The sequence below is a fragment of the Phocoena phocoena genome, chromosome 15, assembly GCF_963924675.1.
Source record: "Phocoena phocoena chromosome 15, mPhoPho1.1, whole genome shotgun sequence".
Lineage (NCBI taxonomy): Eukaryota > Metazoa > Chordata > Mammalia > Artiodactyla > Phocoenidae > Phocoena > Phocoena phocoena.
In genome coordinates, this window is record NC_089233.1 from 73,658,133 (window position 1) to 73,681,892 (window position 23,760).

General features: G+C 48.0%; 1 protein-coding gene across 1 annotated transcript in view; it reads right to left on the reverse strand.

Annotated features, from left to right (window-relative positions):
- SLC13A3 (solute carrier family 13 member 3) overlaps positions 1 to 23,160 on the reverse strand; it is a 75,383-nt gene extending 52,223 nt beyond the window's left edge. The window contains exon 1 of the mRNA XM_065891797.1: positions 23,018 to 23,160. Within this exon, the coding sequence (XP_065747869.1) occupies positions 23,018 to 23,128 (111 nt within the window). The 5' untranslated portion in view covers positions 23,129 to 23,160. The remainder of the gene's footprint in view (positions 1 to 23,017) is intronic.
- Between the last annotated feature and the right edge of the window lie 600 nt (positions 23,161 to 23,760).

Below are 23,760 nucleotides of genomic sequence, written 5' to 3' on the forward strand. Positions count from 1 at the left end.
GCTATAATTCCATCATGGCCCCCCCCACCCCGCCCTCATGAACTAATCTAATCTTACAGCTTTGAAAGGATACTAAATGGATAGTATGAACTACTTTATATCAATAAATTTGATAACTCAGAGGAAACAGAAAAACTTCTTGAAAAACATAACTTATTCAACAATCAGAAAAAGAAAGGCTGAATATTTCATTGTCTATTAAAGAGAATCAATCATTTAAAAACTCCCCTCAAAAAACAACAACAACAAAAAAACCCTCTAAGCCCTGCTGACCTCGATGGTAATTCTACTAAACATTTAAGGACTAAGTAATACCCATCTTACACAAACCCTTCCAGAGAACAGAGAAAAGAGGAGCATTTCCCAATTCATTTTGTGAGGCCACGGTAACCCTGCTACCTGAGTTATCCTTACAAGGGCATGAAAAGAAAAGAAAAGAAAAGAGAATATTATAATGGTCGAGGTCAGTGGCATGAAAAGCCACCTGGTAAATCTGAACCCTAAGAAGCTCTGTTCAGAGATGCCTTTTCTATCCTGCCTCACATCACCATGCAGGAGAATAATTATGATAATGACAACCAAAACCACCAACATGTTTTGAGTACTTATTAAGTTCCAGGTATTTTACAAGTATTAATTCATTTAATGAGAGGTCCTATTATTTTTCAGAGGAGATTATAAATGACATCGATTTAGTCATGCATGTAAAGCTATGACCCAGGTAATTCGGTCCCAGGGTAGTGTTGCTGCTCATGAACTGCATATCTAAACAGAAATTCTAATCTTTAAACTCTCTTCCCCTAAACATTTAAAGGGCTCCGAGTATAATGAGAGTTAATGAACAAGTGCTTACAACCGGCCAGGTACTTTTCCTAGTAATTTACATGCATTAACTCATTCCGTTCCACAGCCATGCTTGGAGGCAGATATTATCGTCTCCATTTTAGCGATGGGACAACTGAGGCAAAGAGGGTAAGTCAGGTAACCTGCCCGAGGATGCTGAGGCAGAGACAGGATTTGAACCCAAGGCGATCTGACTACAGAGTTTGCACTCCGTACCACTCCGCATCTCTGCATGATCCATGGGTGCCCTTGCCACATTCCTGCAGCCTCTAACTCTCTAGCATCCCTGGAATCTCTCGCATTCCTAGACCAAAAGAAACCCTCTCAAGCCTGGCCTTGCCATCTACGTCCCTCCATCACCTCTCGTCTGTGCCCCCACTGCCTCCAAAGGGCATGCTTTTAATAATCACCATGTCCCCTCCCAATTCTCCCATCCAGGAGCCTCATCCTTCTTTCCATTTTGGCTCCTTTTCTCTAGAAAATAATCTAACTGGAAGCTATAGTCCTCCCTCTCTTCATAGGATAGCAACCACAACCACAATAAGACTACTAAGACCCAACATTTACTGAGAATGTACTATGGGCCGGACACCATTCCAACTACTGTCCCTGCGTTATCTCAGTTTAGTTGTGATTGTCACAACAGCCTTATGAAGCAGGTCCCGTGATTATCTCCATTTAACAGATAAGGAAACTAATACACAGAGTGATTAAGTAACCTGGCCAAGGTCACAAGGGCAGCCTACTGGATAAAACAGGCAGGTTCCCGGGCCTCCACTTAGCATTACGTCAGTACAGAAGTAGGAGGTGGGGAGAAGCTAAGTAGGTTACTTGCAAATGTCCAATCAGCATCTGGATGAATAGCAGTGAATGAAGTTTTCAGCCTAAGTATAACCCATGTAACATGTGGGACATACTTATACTAAAAAAATTATTCACAGTTCATCTGAAACTCAAAGTGAACTGGGCACCCTGTATTTTATCTGGCAACCCTAGCTGGACAAATACTCCAAAGATGTGAGGAGGAAAATCCCGAGTGTTCCTTGAGGACCAGAGGTGGGTCACCAGGGCCACTTTAAATCCTAAGAAGTCTGCTTCTATCTAGGAACCCCTCAAAAGTTCACACAGAGCAAACCAATGGAAAACCAGGCACTGGAAGGGCGCAGCCTATCAGATAAAATGTATCCCATAAGGAAAGTGTTCCTGGAGTGGGGACCCTCTACTCCCCCACCTCCTGCGATGTTCGCAAGACAATGCGTCAGAGGACATACCAGGCCCCCAGTGGGGGAAGCCAGCTGAACAGAGGAGCCAGCAAGCACTCACTTGCTCCCCAGGTGTCTCCTGCCCTCCTGGCTTCTCTCACACTGGATGTCAGAGACCTCTCTCTAGAACACAAGGAAGAGGAAAAACTTAAGGGGGAGTCCAGGAGAGAAGGATCTTCCTCTCAGTGGCTCCCAGCCTGTGGAGCACCCAGGTAGGGGAGGGAAAAAGACTTCTTCGAACCAAGTTCCACATTTTGATCCTTGCCTGGAACTGAACATTGACTTTCTGAATAGAGATCGTGTTTGTATATTCAAGTAACTGCAGGATTTTAATTACTTCTCAAGAGTGATGGGGAAAGTCATGGTCTGCAGGAGTTTTAGTCCAGGTTATGGGGGAAGAACGTCCCCTACTGAATACATTTTAGAGCAATAGCTGGAGAGAAAAATAAACATGACTTTTAAAAAAAAATTAGCTTTATGAGCTATAGTTTACGTACAATAAAATGCGTCCATTGTAAGTGTACAGTTTGCATTTCAACAAATGTATGTACCCATACAACCACCATGCCAATCAAGACAGAACATTTCCAATAAAGAAATATATATACAAAGGAATATTACTCAGCCACAAGAAAAGAATGAAATAATGCCATATGCAGCAACATGAATGGATGTACAGATTATTATACTATATGAAGTAAGTCAGATAGAGAAAGACAAATATATGATATCACTTATATGTGGAATCTAAAAAAATGATACAAATGAACTTAGTTACAAAACAGAAACACACTCACAGACATAGAAAACAAACTTATCAAAGGGGAAAGGTTGGGGGGATAAATTAGCAGTTTGGGATTAGCAGATACAAACTACCATATATAGAATAGAGGACCTACTGCATAGCCCAGGGACCTATATTCAATATCTTATAATAAACTATAATGGAAAAGAACCTGAGAAAGAATATATATATGTATATACGTATAACTGAATCACTTTGCTGTATACCAGAAACTAACAGAACATTGTAAATCAACTACAGTTTAAAAAAAAAGGTATAGAATATTTCCATCCCCCAGAAAGTTCCCCTTAGCCCCTTTCAGGTCAATCCTCACACCCCCTCCAAAACACTGCTGTGCTTTCCATTGCTAGAGATTGGTTTCTCCTGTTCTTGGACTTTACTTAAATGAAATGATGTACTTTTGTATTTTCTGCTCAGTATAATGCCTGTGGATTCATCCATGAAATTGCACGTATCAGCAGTTAATTCTTTTTTACTACTGCATAGTATTTCATCCTGTAAATATACCACTCTTTCTTTGTACATCTTCTTGCTGGTGGAAAGTGGAGTGTTTCCATTTTGGCATTATTATGAATAAAGCTGCTGTAAATATTCAAGGACTTCTGCTTCGGGGGTGACATCCTGCCAGTTCTTTAGTGCAATGTATTAATTCTGCACATTATAGAATGGGGGGGAGGGGGAGAAGTGCTGGTAAATTCTGGCTGCAAGTGTTGCCTTTCGAAGGCCTTGAGTCCCAGGCATGCATTCTCCCTCTCCCTCTTTTCCCTCTTTTCTCTCTCTCTCTGTTTCTCTCGCTCCCTCCTGTTCCCTCCTCGCTCTCTGGGTGCTCTTGCCGGGATGTCAACATCAATTCTTTGTGGAGGAATGATTCCAGATACAGCATGTGTCAGCCAGGGAGGTGATGTGAGGGAAATGGCAAGAGTTGGGAAGTCGATCCTTGGCCCACACGGGGCTTGGGCAGTGAGTGGGTCAAGAGTGTTTCATTACCTTGCTGGTTAGGGATTGCAGCAGGGCCGAGGTGACCCCAAATAGCTTCCCTGCCCCAGCTGAGCTTCCTGTGGGCAAACTGGATTCAGAACTGCCATCTGGATGCCAGACATCTGGTGAGGAATTAATAAGTACTACTGCCCCTCACCCCCACCACTCCAGCCCGGTGGGCCTCGAGGACAAAAACTGGCTTCCGGAGAACAAAAGTCTCCCAGGAGGCATGGAGGCAGGGACCAGAGAGCTGGCCTGTGGACAGTAAGCGGTGGGCTCTCAGAGATCCAGCGGACCAAGCCCGTTCCCACCTCCAGGTCTTTGCACCTGCTGTCTCCTCTGCCTGGCCTGCCTGGCCCTCACTCCTTGATCTCTGGCCCCTTGATCTCTGCCCAGCTCACTCCTTCTTGTTGTTTGGCCTCAACTCAAAGGTCTCTTCTTCACAGACCACACTGTTGTCTGTGGTCTGATCTCCACCATCCAGCCTTCTTGTCAAGAACTTACCAATGGCCGAAGTAGTTCTTGTTTGTTCACTTATCATTAGCTCTCTTCCCACCAGACTGTAAGCTCCACACAAACAGGGCCCTTGTCTGTGTTTGTTCACCTCTATCTTCAGGGCCTCGATGGACATTTGTTAAATGAATGATTAAGTACTCTAAATCAGGCATCACAAACTCAAATGCAAGGGACAATTTAATGAACGAAGTGGGCTGGCATAAGAAATATCACCTTGTTTTCTCAAGTCTGATTTGCAATTCTGATAGTGTCGTGGGTACAGAAAACCATCCTTTTAGCAGGGAAAAAAATGCCCAAGTTTAATGATAAATTACAGCTGACACTGGGCTTTAGTGTCATGGGTGCAATAGGGAGGAGTGGGGACTGTGGTGAAGTGGGGAACATAGGCCCCTTGGAAACAGCACCTGCTGCTCAGCTCCTGACTGTTGCCATGGGGAAACGTGGGGCCCATGATGCCAGATCTCCTGTTTTTACAAGAGAAGCTTGAAATTGTGCTTTTATGTGAAATCTCACCATTTAAAATGATTTGCCTATTAAAAGGAAAGTGTGGGCCAAAAAATACATCTGCAAAATGCATCAGACCCATGGTCACCACTTTATGACCTCTCGTCTAAGTGGTTTTAATTAGTGGAAAATCCCAGAAAAGTGCTCACACATACACAACTTGGAATCTAATGTGAAGTTGTTCACAGATTACTAGGAATCAGGATGCTCTGTGAAAAATCCCTGCTCTGTCTTAAAATCCCCATTTTACAGGTACAGAAACTGAGGTCACAGGAGGAGTGATCTCTTCAGGACCACACAGAGCACAAGAGAAGATCTCATGGCTCCCGGTCCAAATAGTGGATCAGGGGGTGGGGTCCAGTGAATCCATGATTTTACTCCAGTGCACAGCACGTCTGACCCACCTCTACCTCTGGGCCCCCTGTTTGGTGAACTCAGAGCAGCCACATGGACACAGGGAGAGTCAGTCTGCGTGTCTGCAGAATGGAATCTTCCTTTGATCCTTCAAGGGCAGATTAGGGTAGAAGGAGGGTAGAAGGCTAGAGTCACATGATCCCGAGACCCTGTTCCTTTGAATTTTAACTTCTGGAGTCCAGAGGTGGGGGAAAGTGTCTGATCTTGCAGGCTCACTTTCTGGGTCATCTCAAGAGTCAGCAGTCTGCCACTTTGCCACTTTGTTCTGTCCAGAGGCTCAGCTTCAGGAAGGGGAATCTTGCTGAGGTGGCCCAGGGTAGACGGAGTCGTGGCTCCAGGTGAAACATCTCTCACATCCCCAGCCTGTCCCCTCTGCCAGCAGAAGCTGGAGTGACTCAGCTAACACCTCCAGGGGTGGACAAGCCTGAAGGAGACTGCAGCCCGAGAAGACAGGGGCCAGAAGCCAGAAGGCTGGTCCTCACTATGAAGGCTGATTGATCCCAGAGGCCAGGATTTGGCAGAACTTGATGTGGATGTGCTTGGGAGATGGCTGAAATGGAAAGTGGTCAGCTTTCTTTTTCAGAAGGGAAAAGAATGCCAAGGAAATCTCTAGAGCTGGGCTGTCCAAATAGGGTAGCTTCGGGCCACCTGTGGCTATGTAAGTTTGAATTAATTAAAGTTAAATGATATTTAGAATTCCAGTTTCTCGGTCACACGAGTCACATTTCAAGTGTCCCATAGCTATGTGAGACTAGTGTCTACCTTTCTCAATGGAGCAGATCTAGAACATCCCCATCACCACAGAAAGTTCTGTTGGACAGAGCTACTCTAGAGAATTCGGGACTGAGGGCCAGGAAGTCTGGGTGTAGTGGTTTGGCCACTGAATTCTTGTGTCAATTCAGTGAGTTCATTCATCTGCAAATTGGAAATAATAATTTTGCCATGTCTACGTCACAGAGGATCCCATTAGAATGAGTGCACGTGAAAGCATTTTGAAATATGTACTTGACAGGCAGACTATTTTAGGAGTGAGATTATGAATAAATGTGTTCATTACATGCTCTGCTTTTCCAAATTTCAACAATAAATATGTATTTTTTTAAAGTAGACGTTCCCTGAATACACAGTTAATATATCTGTAAAATTCTGGGGTTATGCTTTCTTTTTCTGAAAATTAGGAGATATTTCACTGTGCAGAAATTTGAGGCCAGCCTGATTTCTTCCCTCTTACAGCTCATCATATTTTTTACCTGGATAGCCATAAGATTTATTGGTTGAATCCTCAAGTTCATTCATGTTACCATGATATAGCTCAGTGTCGATGAGTATAAGTTTTTTTCTAGGAGACAGAAAATTTGCATATGTTTTAAGTTCGCTTGGTTTCAGAGACGTTTTCTACTATTAAAGATTCCAATATTGTTTTGTTTTACTTGTCTGATTTCTTTTTCTTTCTTCTTCAGCAATACCAATTATGCAGAAGTTGGATTTCCTTTGTCCCCCCTATTGATCATTTTGCTTTCATCCTTTCTTACTCTTTCTTTCCCACTTCATTTTGTTCAATCTTCTTTAGCCTGTGTAACATGTCCTTGATTATGTTTTTAATATTTTCCATTTTGCTGTTTCTAAAAGAGCTTTTATAATAGAGTGGCTTCACTTTTCTCCTCCCTCCACTTCCAGAAGACTGCTTTTTTCATCTCCGTCTACCTTTTGTTATCTCTTCTTTGACCCCTTTTTTTTTTTTTTTTTTTTTTTTGCGGTATGAGGGCCTCTCACTGTTGTGGCCTCTCCCATTGCGGAGCACAGGCTCCGGACGCGCAGGCTCAGCGGCCATGGCTCACGGGCCTAGCCGTTCCACGGCATGTGGGATCTTCCTGGACCGGGGCACAAACCCGTGTGCCCTGCATCGGCAGGCGGACTCTCAACCACTGCGCCACCAGGGGAGCCCTTCTTTGACCCTTTTAGTTCTCATCTTGAGATTTATTTTAGGAAGGCCATCATTTCTTTAATTTTTTGTGTATTTCACAGAGAAATGTCTGTTCAGTAGTTTCTCTTCATTACACAACTCTTCCAGTATTTATTCCTTGTCTACTATTCATTTGATGTTCCCTTTCTTCTTATTTCTCACACAGTCTTTTTGTAGGTCCCATGCTGGCTACTTATCACAGTTCTTTGTTAAAAGAAAGTGTCGGGAGAGGAGCTAGGAGGAAGCTGGGGCAGCAGGTGTCTATGCAGTAGCCCTGTGGATTATCTCAGAACCCTTTCTCACCACCACTGCCCTGAAATATATCTCTACTCTAAGCAATAGACTTAGTGTGGAGATTAAGTGTAAAGACCCAAGAATGTCACAGTTCTTCAGTATCTCCTTGAGTAGGTCTCTTCGACTTACTGAGAGAGAAAATTAGAACCCTTACAACCATATGGTTGATCGTTATCCATCCTTCTCTCACCTGCCACTTCAACATCCTGCTTCTTACCAATGGTCTTCGAGCCTCTTCATCCAGTTCATCTGAACTCTGAACTGTCACATGCATTTCAGCGACTCTCCCTTCCCATGTGCATGCTTCAGGCTTTGCTGGGATTAGGAAGGGCTCACAGAGTTGAAAAATACTTCCAGAAAATTCTGCCTCCTGCCCAGGGGCTGCAGAAGCTCTTGGTTCCCTCCTGCAATTTGGTCCAAATCCCAGCACCATTGTCAGCTCTTCTTCACAAACCAAGGGTGGGATTGTGGTCTGCCCTTCTTTCATCAGAGATGGCAGTTTCTTCTCCATTTGTTGCTGTTTTCAGACTGCTTCAGAAAGGTGAATGGAATAGAAAAATCTGGACTCCACCAACTTAAACCAGAAGTGCCTTCCACCTAATAATTTTGTCATCAGAAAATACTATATCTCCTTTTGTTTATCTGTATTTTCTAATCTTCCTTCAATAAACACGCACTGTAGAAACAGTATGGGCTTTGGAATCAGACAATCCTGAGCTATAAACTCAATCCTTCCACACTCTAGCTGTGTGACCTAGTTATTTAACTGCCCTCACCCTCAGTCTCCCTGTGTGCTGTAGGCACATAATAATAGTACCTACCTCGGAGAGTGATTTATTTCATATAAAATAACCACTGACCCAGTGATGGACACGTGGGAATGCTCAACAAATATGACCTATTGTTACGTTGTAATAATTATTAAAAATCATATATTAATGTTACTTTATTCTTAATAATACAAGTTTAATTCCTTAAATGCTGAGCTTCAAATACATTGTTCTTAAATCTTTAAATAAATCCTAAAATATCAGAGCCAGAATGAACCTGAGATGACTTAATCTAGTGGTTCTCAATAGGGGATGATTTTGACCTCCAGGGGACAAAGGGACATTTTGGGGTGATTGGAGGGGATGATGCTAGTGGCATCTAGTGGGTAGAGGCAAGGGATGCTACTAAACATCCTACAGTGCCCCACAACGGAAAATCATTTGTTCCCAGTAGGATCAATGTCACCAGTGCTGAGGCTGAGAAACCCTGGTCTAATTTAACCCCTAATACAATGACTGCCCAGAGAAGGAAAGTGGCTTGCCTGAGGTCACACAGCAAGTCAGAAGTAAGGACTTGTTTTATCTTGTTTCATGGAAAGACCATTACGCCCTGAGGTTTATCAGACAGCAGGAGTTGGGAGCTGGGCTGGGACCAGGGTGAGGCAGGTGCATGACCCTGACAGTGAGTCCCTCCTTAAACTTTGTTCCCAGGGTGCCTCGCCTGGCCCTCCCTAGTCCTGACCCTGGTTGGGAGCAAGAATTGGGCCAGGGGTCCCCTTAGTCCCTGACCAGCCTGATTCATGCCAACCCAATCCAGACATTTCTTACAGGAAGCTTTATAATCCCCCCACCAAAGAAATCCCAGCTTCTCAGGCTCAGCCAATCCATAACCACGGGGATTAAAGTCTGCAGGCAAAACACGCAGAGGTGACAGGGGAGAAAGAAGAAAGTGCCATGTCAGGCGGTTAATTTTTGAGCTGGGGAATGATTTCCAGGCAGACACACGGCAACTTTTCCCCCATTGCCCCTAAGTCTGCCCCCCTCACTCAGGAAAAGAAAGAAAGAGAAATGGTGTGTTCTCTGAGCCCAGGGCAGGAGCTGTCCGGAAACTGCATCCACCACCACCTTCCCTCCTGTGCCCCATCTCCCTGCTGGGTTGAGTTTTTGTCAAGGCACTGGGCTGTGACCAGGCTCTCAGCAGGCACTGGAGGCTCCATGCCAGGCCCTTCAGGGAGCAGGACCAGGGCCAGCTGCCCACAGTGGTGCCCTCCTGCTGCCCACTAGAGGCCCATTCCCCAGGAGTGTCCAGGGCCAGGGCTGTGGGAAGCCCTGAACATTGAACTCTAGAAAGGCCAAAGCCATGCCTTAAACCTCTCAGTATCCCCTCACCACCCCCAGCCCAAGGCTTGGCCTACACAGTGGTCAAAACCCCTGGGGCCACTCAGGGCTTGAAACACGGTGGCTCAGGCATCCATGACTGGTGTGAGTGGCCTTGGGCAGGCTCGGAGCTGTTTGCTCACAGATAACCCAGGAACGATGGCATCTCAGAGTCACAGTGGTACAGCACCTGGAAAATGACCAGTTCCCAAGAAGCTGGAGCTGTTGGGATCAGCAGAAAGAGCAGTGGACAGGGAGCTAGGAGACGGGGGCTGAAATCAGGACCTGATGCCAAGAAGCAGAGGAGCCTGAGTCACGAGCTTGGCTTTCAGTGCCAGAGTGCCTGGGCTTGAATCCTGCCTCTACCGCTTCCTAGAAAAGTGACTTAACTCTGTGCCTCAGTTTTCTCATCTGTAAAATGGGGATGATGATAATGATGGTAAGAATTTCAACCTCATAGAGTTATTGCTATGGGGACTGATTAAATCAAGTGAATGTAGGTTGAGTGCTGGGAGCAGAGTGCTGGTAGAGTAAGGAATATATATAAAATGTTACCTCCTACTGATGGAATCTGTTACTTTTGCACATTTCTTGCCCTCTTTATATCAGAAGTTTCATCTCAGTGATCCCTAAAGCACTTCCAGTCTGCCATGTGGGGATGAAGGCAATGATGCTAGGTAGATATTGACCCCAAAAGGAAAGGAGTTTGGAGCACACACAGCAGGCCCAGGCAAAGGACCCAGCAAGACGAGACAACCCAGGAGAAACCCTCTCCGCTGAGGCCAAGAGGCGCTGAGCCATGTGCCTCCACTTGCAAAAAGGGAGTTAAGTAAGGCCAGCTGAGGCTCTGGGTGCAAGGCCACTAGGAGTCACAGAGCTGCCGGTGCAAATCCTGGTCTACCACCTACAAGCTTCAAGCTGTGGAAGGACCGGTGGCCTTTCTGAGCCTCTGCGTCCTCATCCGTAAATCAGGATGCTTATTACGCCATCCTGAGAGAGCTGGGAAGGAGATCAAAGAGAACATGGATGGATGTGGCCGTTCTTTGGAAGCCCTGCAATGCTGGCAGCAGCTCTCTCCGTGGTCTCCCGAGCAGCTGTCCCTCATGGGCTCAGAACAGCAGCACTGTTATTCAAAGTGGCTGCCCACACTGAGCACTTACTATGTGCCAGGCACGGTTCGTGGATTCCCTCATTCAACTCTACCCACAGCCCCAGGAGGCAGCTACGACCGCTGTTCCGTTTGGCTCAGAGAGCTTGAGTGACTGGCCCAAGTTCACACTGCCTCGGTGTGAATGACAGGTGAGAATAATAAAGCTACCGTTCATTGAGGGCTTATAATGACCAGGCGCCAAGCCCTGCCTGCATTAGCTCACCTGCTCGTCTCACAACCCTGTTTAGAAATCAGAAACTGGAGGCACACAGAGGTCCAGCAACTTCTTCATCCATGTGTGCATCTCTAGCAAAGGATGAAGCCGTGATTTCAGCATAGTGGTCCGAGCTCAGGGCAGTGGTCCTGATCCCCTGGGCCCTGGTCCTGGGCTCAGTGAGGAGAGTAACAGTAGTGATGGTAACAGCCAGCATTTACTGAGACTCACTATGTACAGGTGCTCAGCTAATCCTTTTACACTTATTGTGACTTTTGCTCCTCCCACACTCTGGTAGTTTCTGGAAATGGAAGGACAGATATTCAACAGCAAAGCACTTTACAGGCCCTTTCCCATCCTCTCTGGATCTGTTCAGTCTTGAGGATAAGCCCGGCTGATCTTAGTGCCCACCTTCTGGAGGAGACAGGCATGGAGGGTTAAGACTGAAACTAGCCCAGGGTGACCCAGAGGGAAATAGTTGAGACAGCGCAGATGTCTAGTCTCTGATTTCTAGGCAGGGCTCCCTCCTACCTTCTCTTCTGAGAAAGCAGTTAGGAGCCACCTGTGTCTATCTGGGCTCAAGACTCAATGGGGGAAAGAGGAGAAAGTGGAGGGGGTGACTTGTCCCAGGAGACCTCTGAGGCAGCCACTCTATCCTCCTACCCTTTCCTCTGGAACGGACTGTGTTAGACCCCTGGACTTACTAGCAGGTGTTGTCACAAGGTAAAGTTCTTCGAGCCATTCATTAAAAGCGTTCCTGGAGCAGCTCACACCCCACTGCTGCCCAGGCCTCGCTAATCATTCATGAGCCAGACAGGCAGCTGGGGGCAGGGTGGCAGCTGCATGGGACCCTGGAGTCCCCAGGGGCCTGGCTCTACCAGAGGAGGACAGAACATGTTCTTCTGAAAAAGAGGCCAACTGACTGTGTGACCTTGAAGGGCAGCTTCTTCTTCTCTGTGGGCCTCAGTCTCCCCATCTGTGCAAAGGGCCCTTCAGTTCCCAACATGGGTGGCGGGTGTGCTTAAAGCCCGCTCTGGGCTTCTCCACCTCTCGCCGCTCCTGACAGCCTGTCCCACATCTTTGGAGGCCTGGTGTGGGAAGGAAGACTTTCTCTGCTTGGAGTAAAATCCAGCCTGAAGGCATTATGGTGGGATCTGTCTTTAAATCCCATCTAAGATCTTCAACTTAGCTTCCCTATGTTCAGGGGTTCAGGGGTCAGTCTCCTGGAAGGGCTGTCACGAGGACCCAGGAAGACCATTTGATATTTCTTGAACACTCTCCATGCTCCCACCTCAGGACCTTTGACTTGCTGTCTCCTCGCCTGGAATGCTCTTCCTCTATATGCACTCAGGGCTCCTTCCTTCACCTCCTTCAAGTCTTTGCTCCAATGTCATCTCCCTCAGGTATTTGTTCAAATGTTCCCTTCTCGAAATCTTCCTGACTCTAAAATTGCACTTAGCTCCATTCCAAGCTCCCTGCCTTCTCTGATTTTATTCTCCACAGCACTTATCAACATCTGACATACTACAGATCTTACTTATCTGCTTGCTTTTGTTTGTTTGTTTTTAATGTTTACCCCTCTAAAATGTCAGCTCCTTAAGTATAAGGATTTGTGACTATTTGGTTCATTGCCATGTTCCTCTAGAATAGTAGCTGGCATGTAGTAGGTGCTCAATTAATACTTTTAAACTCAATGTAATAATCACTTATGGACAGTGTCTGGCACACAGGAAACACTAAAGAAATACTGTTTTGATTCCGTATTAATTCTGGACATACTTATTAAGCACCCTGTTTGCCTACTGCTAGGGGTACATTAGTGAACAAGATGGGCAGGATCCCTAATTGTACTTTACTATTTGCAGGGTACTTCACTGTTTACAAAGTGATTGGTTTCCCTGGCTCCTCCCCACAGCCCCAAGAGGCAAGCGGGTGCATGAGACAGATGAGGAAACTAAGGCTGGCAAGGGAAGTGTCTTGCTTCCCCCCACAGATCAAGTTCTTGGCAGGGATCCATCCTGGATCATCTGAGGCTGCATCCTGTGTGCCCACCACTTAGCCTAACTTCTCCTGGGCACTGAGGTCTTCCCTGCCCCCGACATTTTCAATTCTCTACCATTTACCATCATCCCATCTCCACTCTGGTCCAGCTGGCCCTGCCCCAGGCATCCTGGGAGCTGATGCAGTGGGGGATGGGAAAGCTGATCCCTGCTGTTAAGGCCTGACCTGTGGAGTTTCCAAGCCATTCTTGACAATGACCCTCCACTGCCCACAATCCCTCACTTCTTAGGCCTTTGGGGCTCTGGGCTTCAGGGCAAGAATAAGAATGGCAAGGGAGGGCTTCCCTGGTGGCGCAGTAATTGGGAATCCGCCTGCCAATGCAGGGCACACAGGTTCGAGCCCTGGTCCAGGAAGATCTCACATGCCACGGAGCAACTAAGCCCGTGCGCCACAACTACTGAGCCTGTGCTCTAGAGCCCATGAGCCACAACTACTGAGCTCACGTGCCACAACTACTGAAGCCTGTGCGCCTAGAGCCCGTGCTCCACAACAAAGAGAAGCCACCGCAAAGAGAAGCCTGTGCACTGCAATGAAGAGTAGCCCCCACTCACCACAACTAGAGAAAGCCCGCGTGCAGCAACGAAGACTCAATGCAGCCAAAAATTAAATAAATAAATTAAAAAAAAAAAAGAGAGGAAAGGGAACTTTCACTGGGATTTTTCTCTGAATAAGCACTATCTCATTTAATCTTCCCAGCAGCTCCTAGGAGATGAGCTTTACTCCATATACAGTGGAGGAAATGGAGGCTCAGAAAACCCAAGAACCTACACAGAGAGTAAAGGGAAGAAGCCAGTAGGATGCAGAAGGTCTCATCCCCTATAAAGCACTTCCACGGGCTCCACGGGCACATTTGTAATGCAAATAACAATACTACTACTGCCAACCATAGTAACAACAGACACTTACCTAATACCTCTTGTGATCAGGAGCAGCCCAGAGTATTTTAGGTATCTGAGCCAATCTTCACAACACCCCTCCGAGGTAGGTCCCATTAGTGCACCTCATTCCACAGAGGAGGAAAATGAGGCACAGAGAGGCTAAGTAACTTGCCCAAGGTCACACAGCCAGGAAGTGGGGGAGCTGTCCTGGAGTCCAGGAAATCTGGTGCTAGAGTTCATACTCTCATGATGTTGCCCCCTCCCCCTCAGAAAGTGATTCTGGGGGACAAACCAGCCCAGTGATTCTGGGCAGACCCCTTGTCCAGAGGAGGAAAGCCAAGGTCTGAAGGAGGTCCAGATCCCGCAGAAGATCAGGAGCAGGAAAGGAAGCCAGGCCTCCCAGGTAGATGGCCAGTTTAGTGGAGGTAGGAAGAGCCTCTCAGGACAGCCTCAGTTTCCCCAACAAGAGGTGGGAGCTGGGTCATGGGCAGGGCCCTGCATCAGGCCTCTGCCGGCTCCCCCAGGCCTGGAGACCCCACATTCTAGTCCCAGATGTCGGCACAGCAGACCACGTTCCCAGGACTCATGCCTCAGGAAACTGCCTACACTTCTGTTTTTTGGACTCTGTGCTGTAAAATGCCCTGCTCGGGCACCAGGAGAAGTTTTGCTGAGTCCCAGTCCTTTCCAGAGAAATCCAAGGGGGCTCCAGACAGGGGCAGGAAATGGCTAAAAGGAGCAGGAAGACTTTTCCTTCCTTTTCCCACTCTCCAGGCCTCCCAAGCCAGCCAGCAAAGTGGATTGTCATGAGAGTAAGGTGCAAGCGGCATGTGAAATCGAGGGGACAATCCGGGCTGTGGGTGGCAGCAAACAAGGGCCTCTCTTGTTATTTCTCCCTACCAAGGGAAAGGAGGCTGTTCCCGCCCGCTGACAGCCCAGAGGGCAGAGGGAACGGGTCAGCTCCATGCAGCAGAGCCCAGAACGGGGCTGGAGGGCCAGGGGGTGTTTTGTCTTGCCTGGAACGCCCTCCATTTCCAAATCCCCTCCACCCTGGGAGGCCTTCTGTGGCCAGGCTGTGTGTCCACAGACAAGCACTTCCCCTCTCTGGGACACAGTGTCCCTGACAGAAAATTGGACTTGACTGTGCCTGCCTCACAGCCTGCTGGGGGATGAAACAAACTAACGCATTGAAGGCAGAGGTTCTCAACCTCAGCACCACTAACATTTGCGGCCCGAGAATTCTTTGTTGTGGGGACCATCCTGTGTACTGTAGGATGTTTAGCAGCGTCCCTAGATGCCGGTAGCAGCTCCTTCCAGCTGAGACCATCAAAAATGTCTCCAGGCACTACCAAATGTCTCCTGGGGAGCAAAATGCTTAAGAACCCTGATTTAAAGGATTTCCCAGAGCCCAGGACACAGGCACTGATTTATCCATGAAGGCAGGCAACATCTGTTGAGCCCTTTACAAGCATCATTAATTATTATCATACCCATTCACAGATGAGGAAACTGAGCACAGAGAAGTTAAGTAACTGGCCCAAGGTCACACAGCATATTAAAAAGCCAGGATTTGAACCCAAGCACCCAAATCCAAGCTCCTACCTATCATGTTTGACCAGCCACATTAGTTCCTATCTTCAGGTCCCTCTGAGACCTCCAAACTCCCACCCCAGTGTCAGAATGACAGGTCTCTCCTCTGGGAAGCCTTTCTTAATGTCCCCCACCGCACCCAGCACAATCACTCCTTTCCCTGTTGCCTCCACTGAACCATGAAGGAGTGTGGGCTTTCAACAAGGCAGGCGTAGGCTCGACTGGCAGCCTCACTACTCATTCAATGGCCGTGAGGTGGCAGGTGACTTCACCTCTCTGAGCCTCAGCCTTCTCATTTGTAAACTGGGTCCCTCACCCTTGTGTCACACAGCAACTAAAAGCACAGACTCTGGGGCTTGAATGCCAGAGTCGGAATCCCAGCTCTGCCACATCCAAAACGTGGGAGCTTCGGCAAGTGACTGAACCATTCTGTGACTCGGTTTCCTCATCGATGAATGTGGATAATAGCAGCACCTGCGCCAGAGCCAGGGCGAGCATAAACGAGCTAGCAAACATATCTTGAGTGCTTTGAACTGTGCCTGGCACTTCATAAATGCTAGAGAGGTGTTGACTATGGCTCTTAGGAGGCCTCTTGGGGGACAGAGGAGAGAGTATGAATAAGGCATGTGGCCCAGGACATCAACAAACTTGAATTCACTTCCTGAGCCTCCCAGGGACCAGCACATTCCTGTAAGAGAGCTTAATACAGCTGAAATCAAATCCCTCTCTCAGCCCAGACTGAGAGAGGACCCCACAGGAGAGTAGAGCAAAAGGAACTGGGCAGGGGGACCACTGGGCTGGCCAGGAGGGGCATGCTGGCCTCACCAGACCTTTTCCAATGTCTTCATCGGACTGGGGATCACTGTTCTGTCCTGTGTATCAGTCCTCCTGCCTTCCTCCAGCCCCCACCCAGCACAGGCTCCATCCCATTGAATTTCAGGGACAAGTACATAGAGCTGAGAGCCTGGTACCCCTATTTTGCAGATAATAGAAAGAGCCGCAATTCTTTATCAAGTACCTACTATGTCAGGCACTGTCAAGTCTTCCAAGCAGGTGGGTTTCATTATGCCCATTTCTGAGATGAGGAAACGGAGGCTTGCCAGAGATGGCGTGGCCTTGTGTATCTCTCTCGTCCCTAGTGCATCTCCGCTGGAGAGAGCAGTTTGGGCACACCTGTGTCACTTGTTCCAGGCCCTGGCCAGGTCCAGCCTAGCCAGGATGCTGACTTTGTGTCTTCAAGGTCTGAGGGTGTCTGAAATCCTGCTCATCAGTCCAGAGGGCATTGTCCTGCCGAGTTAGGTCAGGAAACACAATCTTGCTCCCCGCCGCATCACCAGGAATCGCACTGGCCTGTTTACACACCTGGCAGGAGCTCCGGGAAAGTGGAAAGTTGGCTGGACCTCAGAGGAGCGTTTCCAAGGCCAAGGGGTCTGTGTGGGCAACGGGTGAAACCTGGCAGGAGAGCATGGATGGGGAACAGATGAGGGTTCTGGGACCACCTGGCTGGGAGGGGCTGGGAAAGTCCCTCCATGTGCCCTCTGGGCCTCAGTCTTCCCAACTGAAAAACGAAAGGGCTGGAGACACCGATTCCAGCTCAAATCTTCCACAAATGAGTAGCAGTCTGCGGTTTTGGAAAGTGCATGTCTTCTGAAATCAGAGATACCTGAGTTCAAATGCAAATTCATTCATTCACTTGTTTACCGAGTACCTACTATGTGTGAGACACTGTCCTAGGCACTGGGGATGCTGCAGGGAACAAGACAGACACGGGTCTTGCCCTTACATCACTCACAGCCTAGTGGTGGAGGCAGACAGTGAACAGATTATGAACACTTCAGATTGGGATGAATGCCATGAAAGAAAAAAAATAGGAAGCTGTTTTAGAGAGTGCTTTGTACGGTGAGGAGAGTAAGTGTTCTTGAGAAAAGGTAATCAAGGAGGACTCCTTGGAGGAGGTGCCTTTGGAGCTAAGACCCAAATGACCAGACAGATCCAGCTGTGGAAGATCAGGGGCAAGAGCATCCCAGGCAGAGAACAGCAAATGCAAAGGCCCTGAGGCAGCAACAAGCTTGGCAGGTTTAAAGAACCAAAAGAAAGCCTATGAGGTTGGACCATAGTGAGAGAAGAGTATGGGAGATTGTAACAACCATGTTTGCAAGTTTCTGAATTTGATGCTCTGGCATCTTGGGACCTTGCTAAACCTGGAGTGTCTGCCTCTCCCAGGGCTAGCTAATTCCTAGAGATAGTAAACAACTCACCTGTGCATCAGTTTTTCAAATGTAAACCAGCCAATCCAGAGCCCATACCCCCAACCACCTCCTTTATTGGGCTCTCTCACTCCAGGCCACGATTCGCCTGCTGTAATCATCCAGGGCCAGCGACCAAACAACTAGGGACAGTCTCTATGTCCCAGAGCCCACTGAAATTATTTGAACTAGCCAGTCCTAAGTCTGCTTACTCTGACTTGTCCGTTCCTTAAACACATAATATATTGGCAGATAGTGATGAAGACCATGAAGTAAGATAAGGCAGAGAAGAAAGTGTAAAGGATTTTTTGTATTCTATGTTAGATAGGGTGGCCAGGGAAGGCCTTTGAGGAGGTTCATCTTTGAACTAAGATGAATGAAGTGAGGAAGAAAGACTTGCAGACACCTGGGGGGAAGAGCAGTTCAGACAGAGGGAACAGTAAGTGCAAAGGCCCTGGGGTGAGAGCAATCTTGGGATATTTAAGGAACACCAAGAAGGCCAGTGTGGCTGGTGCAGAGGGAGAGAGGGGGCCTGAGCTTCTAGTAAGTAATCAATAAATATTAGCTGTTCCTATCCTTTCTTGAGGGCTTACTATAATCTGAACGGAAATAAGGGAGCTTGACCTCTGCTTCCCCGCATCCCTAATCTAAAAGTTAGGCTTCAGAGATTAATTGAAATGTCGATAGAATAAAACAGTGATGACTGGGAGCCTGAGATGGGGGAATCACTGGACAAGAAGAGGGAGATGGAGGCACTCACCCCCGCCCTGCCACTCACAGCTCACTGTGAGGCTTCAGGCAACTTCCTTCCTTCTCTGGGCCTCACTTTCCTCATCTGTAAAAATGGGGATAATCATTATTCCCACTTCTTAAGGCTGATGTGAAGAGTAAATGAACTAAAATGTGAAAGGCATGTAAAACAGTGTGGGGCAAATAGAAAAAATTTTTATCAACTACTAGTATTATAAACTCCCACCACGTTTGACACGGCACTGGACAATTTCTGTATCTTCTCTTAATTAAGTCCCATAGCAGCCCTATGGGAAGCACGTGAGTTCTCCCCACTTCACAAGTGAGGAAACCGAGGGTCAGAAATGTGAAATCTCCAACCCAAGCTCCCTGACTCACAGTTTCAGAACCAAGACCCAAACCCAGGTCTTCCCAGCTCCAAGGCCCATGCTATTTTGATCATCTTACTTCTGAGTCTCAGTTTCCTCATCTGCAAAATAGGAGAGTTAAAACATATCTAGAGTGTTGAATAAACAAGTAAGAAGTTACGGTGCAAGTATAATATACGATTTCATTGGGCCCAAATAATAACCAGGGAGGAAGGTGATGTTATGGGCATGGTATCAATGAAGAAACTGAGGCCCAGAGAAGCCAAATGACTTGCTCAAGGTCACAGAGCAATGATGTGGAATGAGAATCCAGTTCTGATTCCAAAGACTCAAAACTGGGAATGAAATAACCATTTTCCTGGTCACCCACCTGAATTTCCCCCACCCAAGAATTAAGCATATGCAAAAAAAAGTGGGCCTCTGACTTCACAGATGTACTACTGCCCCAGAACAAGTGTGCTGCTAGCCAGACTTGATGCCTTTGTGCAAACTGGGAAAAGGGGCTCTTCCTCAGGTGGATCCAGCACTGCACCAGAGTACACAGCTTGGCATGTGGAGTGCAGGTTGGTTCTGTCTCATTTTGCCTCCTCAGGTCTCCTTGTGCAGTGCACAGCCTGTAGAACACTCTGCAGCCGTCCTGCCCAGAGCACCCCCTCCCCCAAACTCCTCCTGCTCAAAGCATCCTTAGAAAGAGTCACCTATGAGTACCCACTGTAAGAACGCATCTTGGCCAGATGGCCAGTCCAGCTAAATTTGCTTTCAGTGGGCGTAGGAAGGGAAAGGAGGCAAGATTTCTCTGCAAACACAAGGGACTGGTGCAGATCTCGTCTGTCCCCTCTAGCTGCCCAAGGCCGGTCCTCTAATATCCACCTCCCAAGATGCCCATTCTTGGAAAACTTTGAGGTGGTCCCTCCGGCAGTGTCCTGACTTCCTTAGTCTCTGGCACTCTTTGTGGCAAGAGCCATGATCCCCAGTGGCCCTGGAAATTGCAGCCACTGCATTCCAGAAGGGCATCCCACTCCTTTTCACCCCTGCTGACAGGGTTCCAAGCCAGGAGGACATAATATAAGAATTGTTCCCATCCCCTGCCATCCCCACCCCTTGGCTCTACCCTTCAGATTAACCCCAGCCTCCCTGCAGCCTCCCTCACCAGTCGCCAGGGGACAGGTGTATGAGAACCAACCCTTTCGATCACACAGACTTCTAGAACATCAGAGCAGCAATGGCCTGTAGACCTTATCAAGCTGGAAAAACAGAACCCAGCAAGGGGCAAACGATCAGTGCCAAGGATCTCAAACTTCTTTCCCAATACCTACAATTTTGCAAAAGTTTTTGGGAACCCAGGTGTACCCTATGACCGGCATTGGTGGCTCCAGAGTTTCCAGGTGAGAGCGGCTTAGAAGCAGCAATCTGATGTTGGGGGTGGGGTAGACACGGAGGACACTTGCCTTGAAGCTTCATTTGCACAGAAAGCACAATGTTTTTTTAGACTGCCAGCCTTTGTTTGGGGAGGTTATCACGGGATTAAAACTGGTTACGATTACAGGAATTGTTTTGAAACTATGTGTGCAGAGCACACCCACTCTGTTTGCTTTAAATGTATGTCACAGATCAATAAAAACAGCACTTTTCTCTGTTCATTATTCTCTAAGGATGCTTTTATTCACATTGTACATTAAGAGACATGTCAGTTATTAATATCCAAGGATATAATAATAATATAATATGATAAATACATGCATATTACATGGAGGAGGGGGCTTTGAGTGTGCCGACAGAGATTTTGAGGGAGGCTAATAAGATCTCCCAAGAAGTCAGACCTGCCTCCTGGGAGGAGGCCCTGGCTTATCAGCCACTTTAAAAGGTAGTGACATCTAGGGCCACACCAAGAGTACCCACCAGGGATCTGTAGGGAAACAGGAGAGGTTCTTAGTCAATTATAACGAAAGAAAGAGTATAAAATGCAGCTGTTAGAAGTACAGACACTGCATTCTGGCTTTGTACTGGCTGTGTGGCCTTGGGCAAGTCACCTAACCCTGCTGAGCTTCCATTTCCTCACCTGTACTATAGGGATGCTAACAGCAGCTGCCTCCCTGATTATGTGGACATTATATAGGACAATGCCTGAGAGACTCTTAGCATGGAGCCTGGCACATAAGAAGAGTGAAGCACTCAATGAAACACTTTATTAGGCTCACCACCATCGCAGAGGGTCAGGCACTCGCTGTTACACGTGCACACTGGGGACCACGTGGAAGTGGATTCTCTGTGAAGCTAATGAAGTTTAAGCTTCAGAGCCACTCCCAAACCCTGTACTGAATTTTGTATCTGTAAATCTGTAAGCTTTTTCTTAAAGAGAGCCCCTTAAATAGTACATGCTTCAGGCCCCGTAACACTTGGACCTGCCCCTGGGTTCACAAATCTTGCTAGAGGGCAGAGCGGAGAGAAGCTTTCAGAACACCCTGCTGAGGAGAGAGACTCAGAGAAAGTGTGTTTCATCACTTCTTCCCCAGAGCTCTGCCTGGGACCTCCCAGACCCATCTAGCCTTCCACCGGTGATGCTTCACAAAGCGAGGCAACTTCCTTACTCAGCCCCTCACATCAAATCTCAGAAGCTAGCATGGAGATCCGCTCCATTTTATAGACAAAGAAAGGGAGACCCAAAGAAGAAAGGAGATTGGTCCAAGGTCCTGAAGTCAGCGAGTGGTCTGGGGTGGGCTAGTTTTTGAATAAGCAACCTAATCCTTACACCAGGATTTATTGTTTTTCTCTTGCATGTCAAGAAAGTCTAATTGCTTGGATAATTCCACACCAAAGAACTTGCCCTGGATCTCCTGACACCGTCTCCTTCGTATAACTTCCTCACCCCCTGGGCCCAAGGAGGGCTCCTTCCTCCAGGCCTCCCTCTCTGAACACCTCTCCCAGCTCCCCTAGTCTCTGCTGGTGGTGCTGGGTAATCCGCCACTAAGTTACACACTCTCTTTACTTTTACTTCTATGAACATTTACTATCTCATTGAGGGATAGTGAAACAACTTCCTGGAGGTAGAAGCCTTGTCTAATGAGCCTAGTGCCCTCCCATGATGCTGCAAATGGGCTGAGCAGAGGTGAGGGACCCAACAGGGACCTGCAGTACCATCTCCTTCCAGCTCCCATTGGTGGTGACTTTTATCATGACACTCCTGGCCTCAATCTGCAGCCTTTGATCTTCTAGGGATTACTTTCTTTGAGAGTCTAGAAACAGGTCATGTTCTGGATTCTGATAAGCCAGGGATTGAATCCCACTCAGCTGTTTGCTGTGTGACTGTGAGCAAGTCACTTCTCTCCGAGCCTCAGTTTTCTCCTCTGGAAAATGGGGCAAATGATCCTCCCCCTCTGAGGGGCACTTTCAGTCTGGATTAAATAAGACGATGCACATAAAGCAAATTTTAGCCCTGCACCTTGCTCCCGGCAAGCGTTTATTAAATCTTGGCCGTCCCCATCATATGAGGTGCGTGGAAATAAGACCAGCCTGTGCCTTCTTAGGCACTTACTGTGTATCAGGCTCAGTTCTAAGAGATTTACATAGATTGCCTCATTTAATATTCACCACAACCCAGTGGATTGGCATTATCGTTTCCCCTATGTTTACAAATGAGTAAACTGAAGTTCAGAGAGGTTAAATGACTTGCCCCAGGTTACGCAGCTTGGCATTCATCAAGTGTTCCTTGTGATTATCAAGTGAAATGTGCAACACAGCGCCAAGCACATAGTTAGAGCTCAATAAAAGGAAATCACGCCTGTAGAAGTGAGAAGGTCCAGAAGGCTAGGTGGGACCCAGGCTCCAAGGAGCAGCTAGAAAAGGGGAACTGCGGCAAGAGGTGTTCACAGCAGGCCAAGGCAGGGTAAAGGGGGGACGGTTGAGGGGGTCTGGTGAAATCTGTCTAGACTGGGACCTCAGCGGTGTTCCGCCTCAGAGGCTCGGGAGGAGAGGGTCCTGCCTGTTGCGCGGCCGCCCAGGGCGCGGAACGGGGGGCCCACAGGCAAAGGAGGCGTTACCTTGGGCGGGAGGGCGAAGACCACCGGCAGCAGCGCGAGCGGCGTGAACAGCAGCACCAGCAGCCGCCGCGCGCTCCACACCTTCTTAGCCACTGTCGCCAGCGCCGCCATCTGCGCGATCGCCCCGCGGAGCGGGCCAGTCCGGGACTGCCCGCGCCTGGCCCCCCGGCTCCGGCTTATAGCCTGGGGGAGGGTTTGGGGAGGGGACTGCGCTTGGGGACCCGCCCTCTCCCTGCGCCTCCCGGAGGAAAAGGGTGGTGCCTGCTCCCCTGGGACTGGGCGAAAGAGACCCGGGAAAGTTAGGAAAAGTTCGACCCTAGCACTAAGGAACAGGACTCCAGCCCAGAAGGCAGAGTAGCCTCCGGCTTAAACCTCCTGACTTTCCAGCTATGTGGCCTGGGGCAACGGGCTGAACCCTTCCTTACTCTCCCGTGGAAAGGGCCATACTGACAACTGGAAGATTAAATCACTTACTAGTAATAAGTGGGTTCAGGTACTGGCTCTGCCACATACTAGCTGCGTGGCCTTGACAACTGCCTCTGAACCTCAGTCTTCTCAACCACAAAGTGGGGGCGATGACAGTGACGGTCTCCACTAGACAAGAGGTCTGTTGGTAGCTATTGCTGTTGAGATTGTTTTTCTTATTTTCTCCCGCGGTGGGTCAGTCATCTGTGGGTTGGAGCCCGGAGGAGTCTTTTTGTTCCTCTTGGATAAAAGCACAGGAGTACAATCCTGGATTGTGT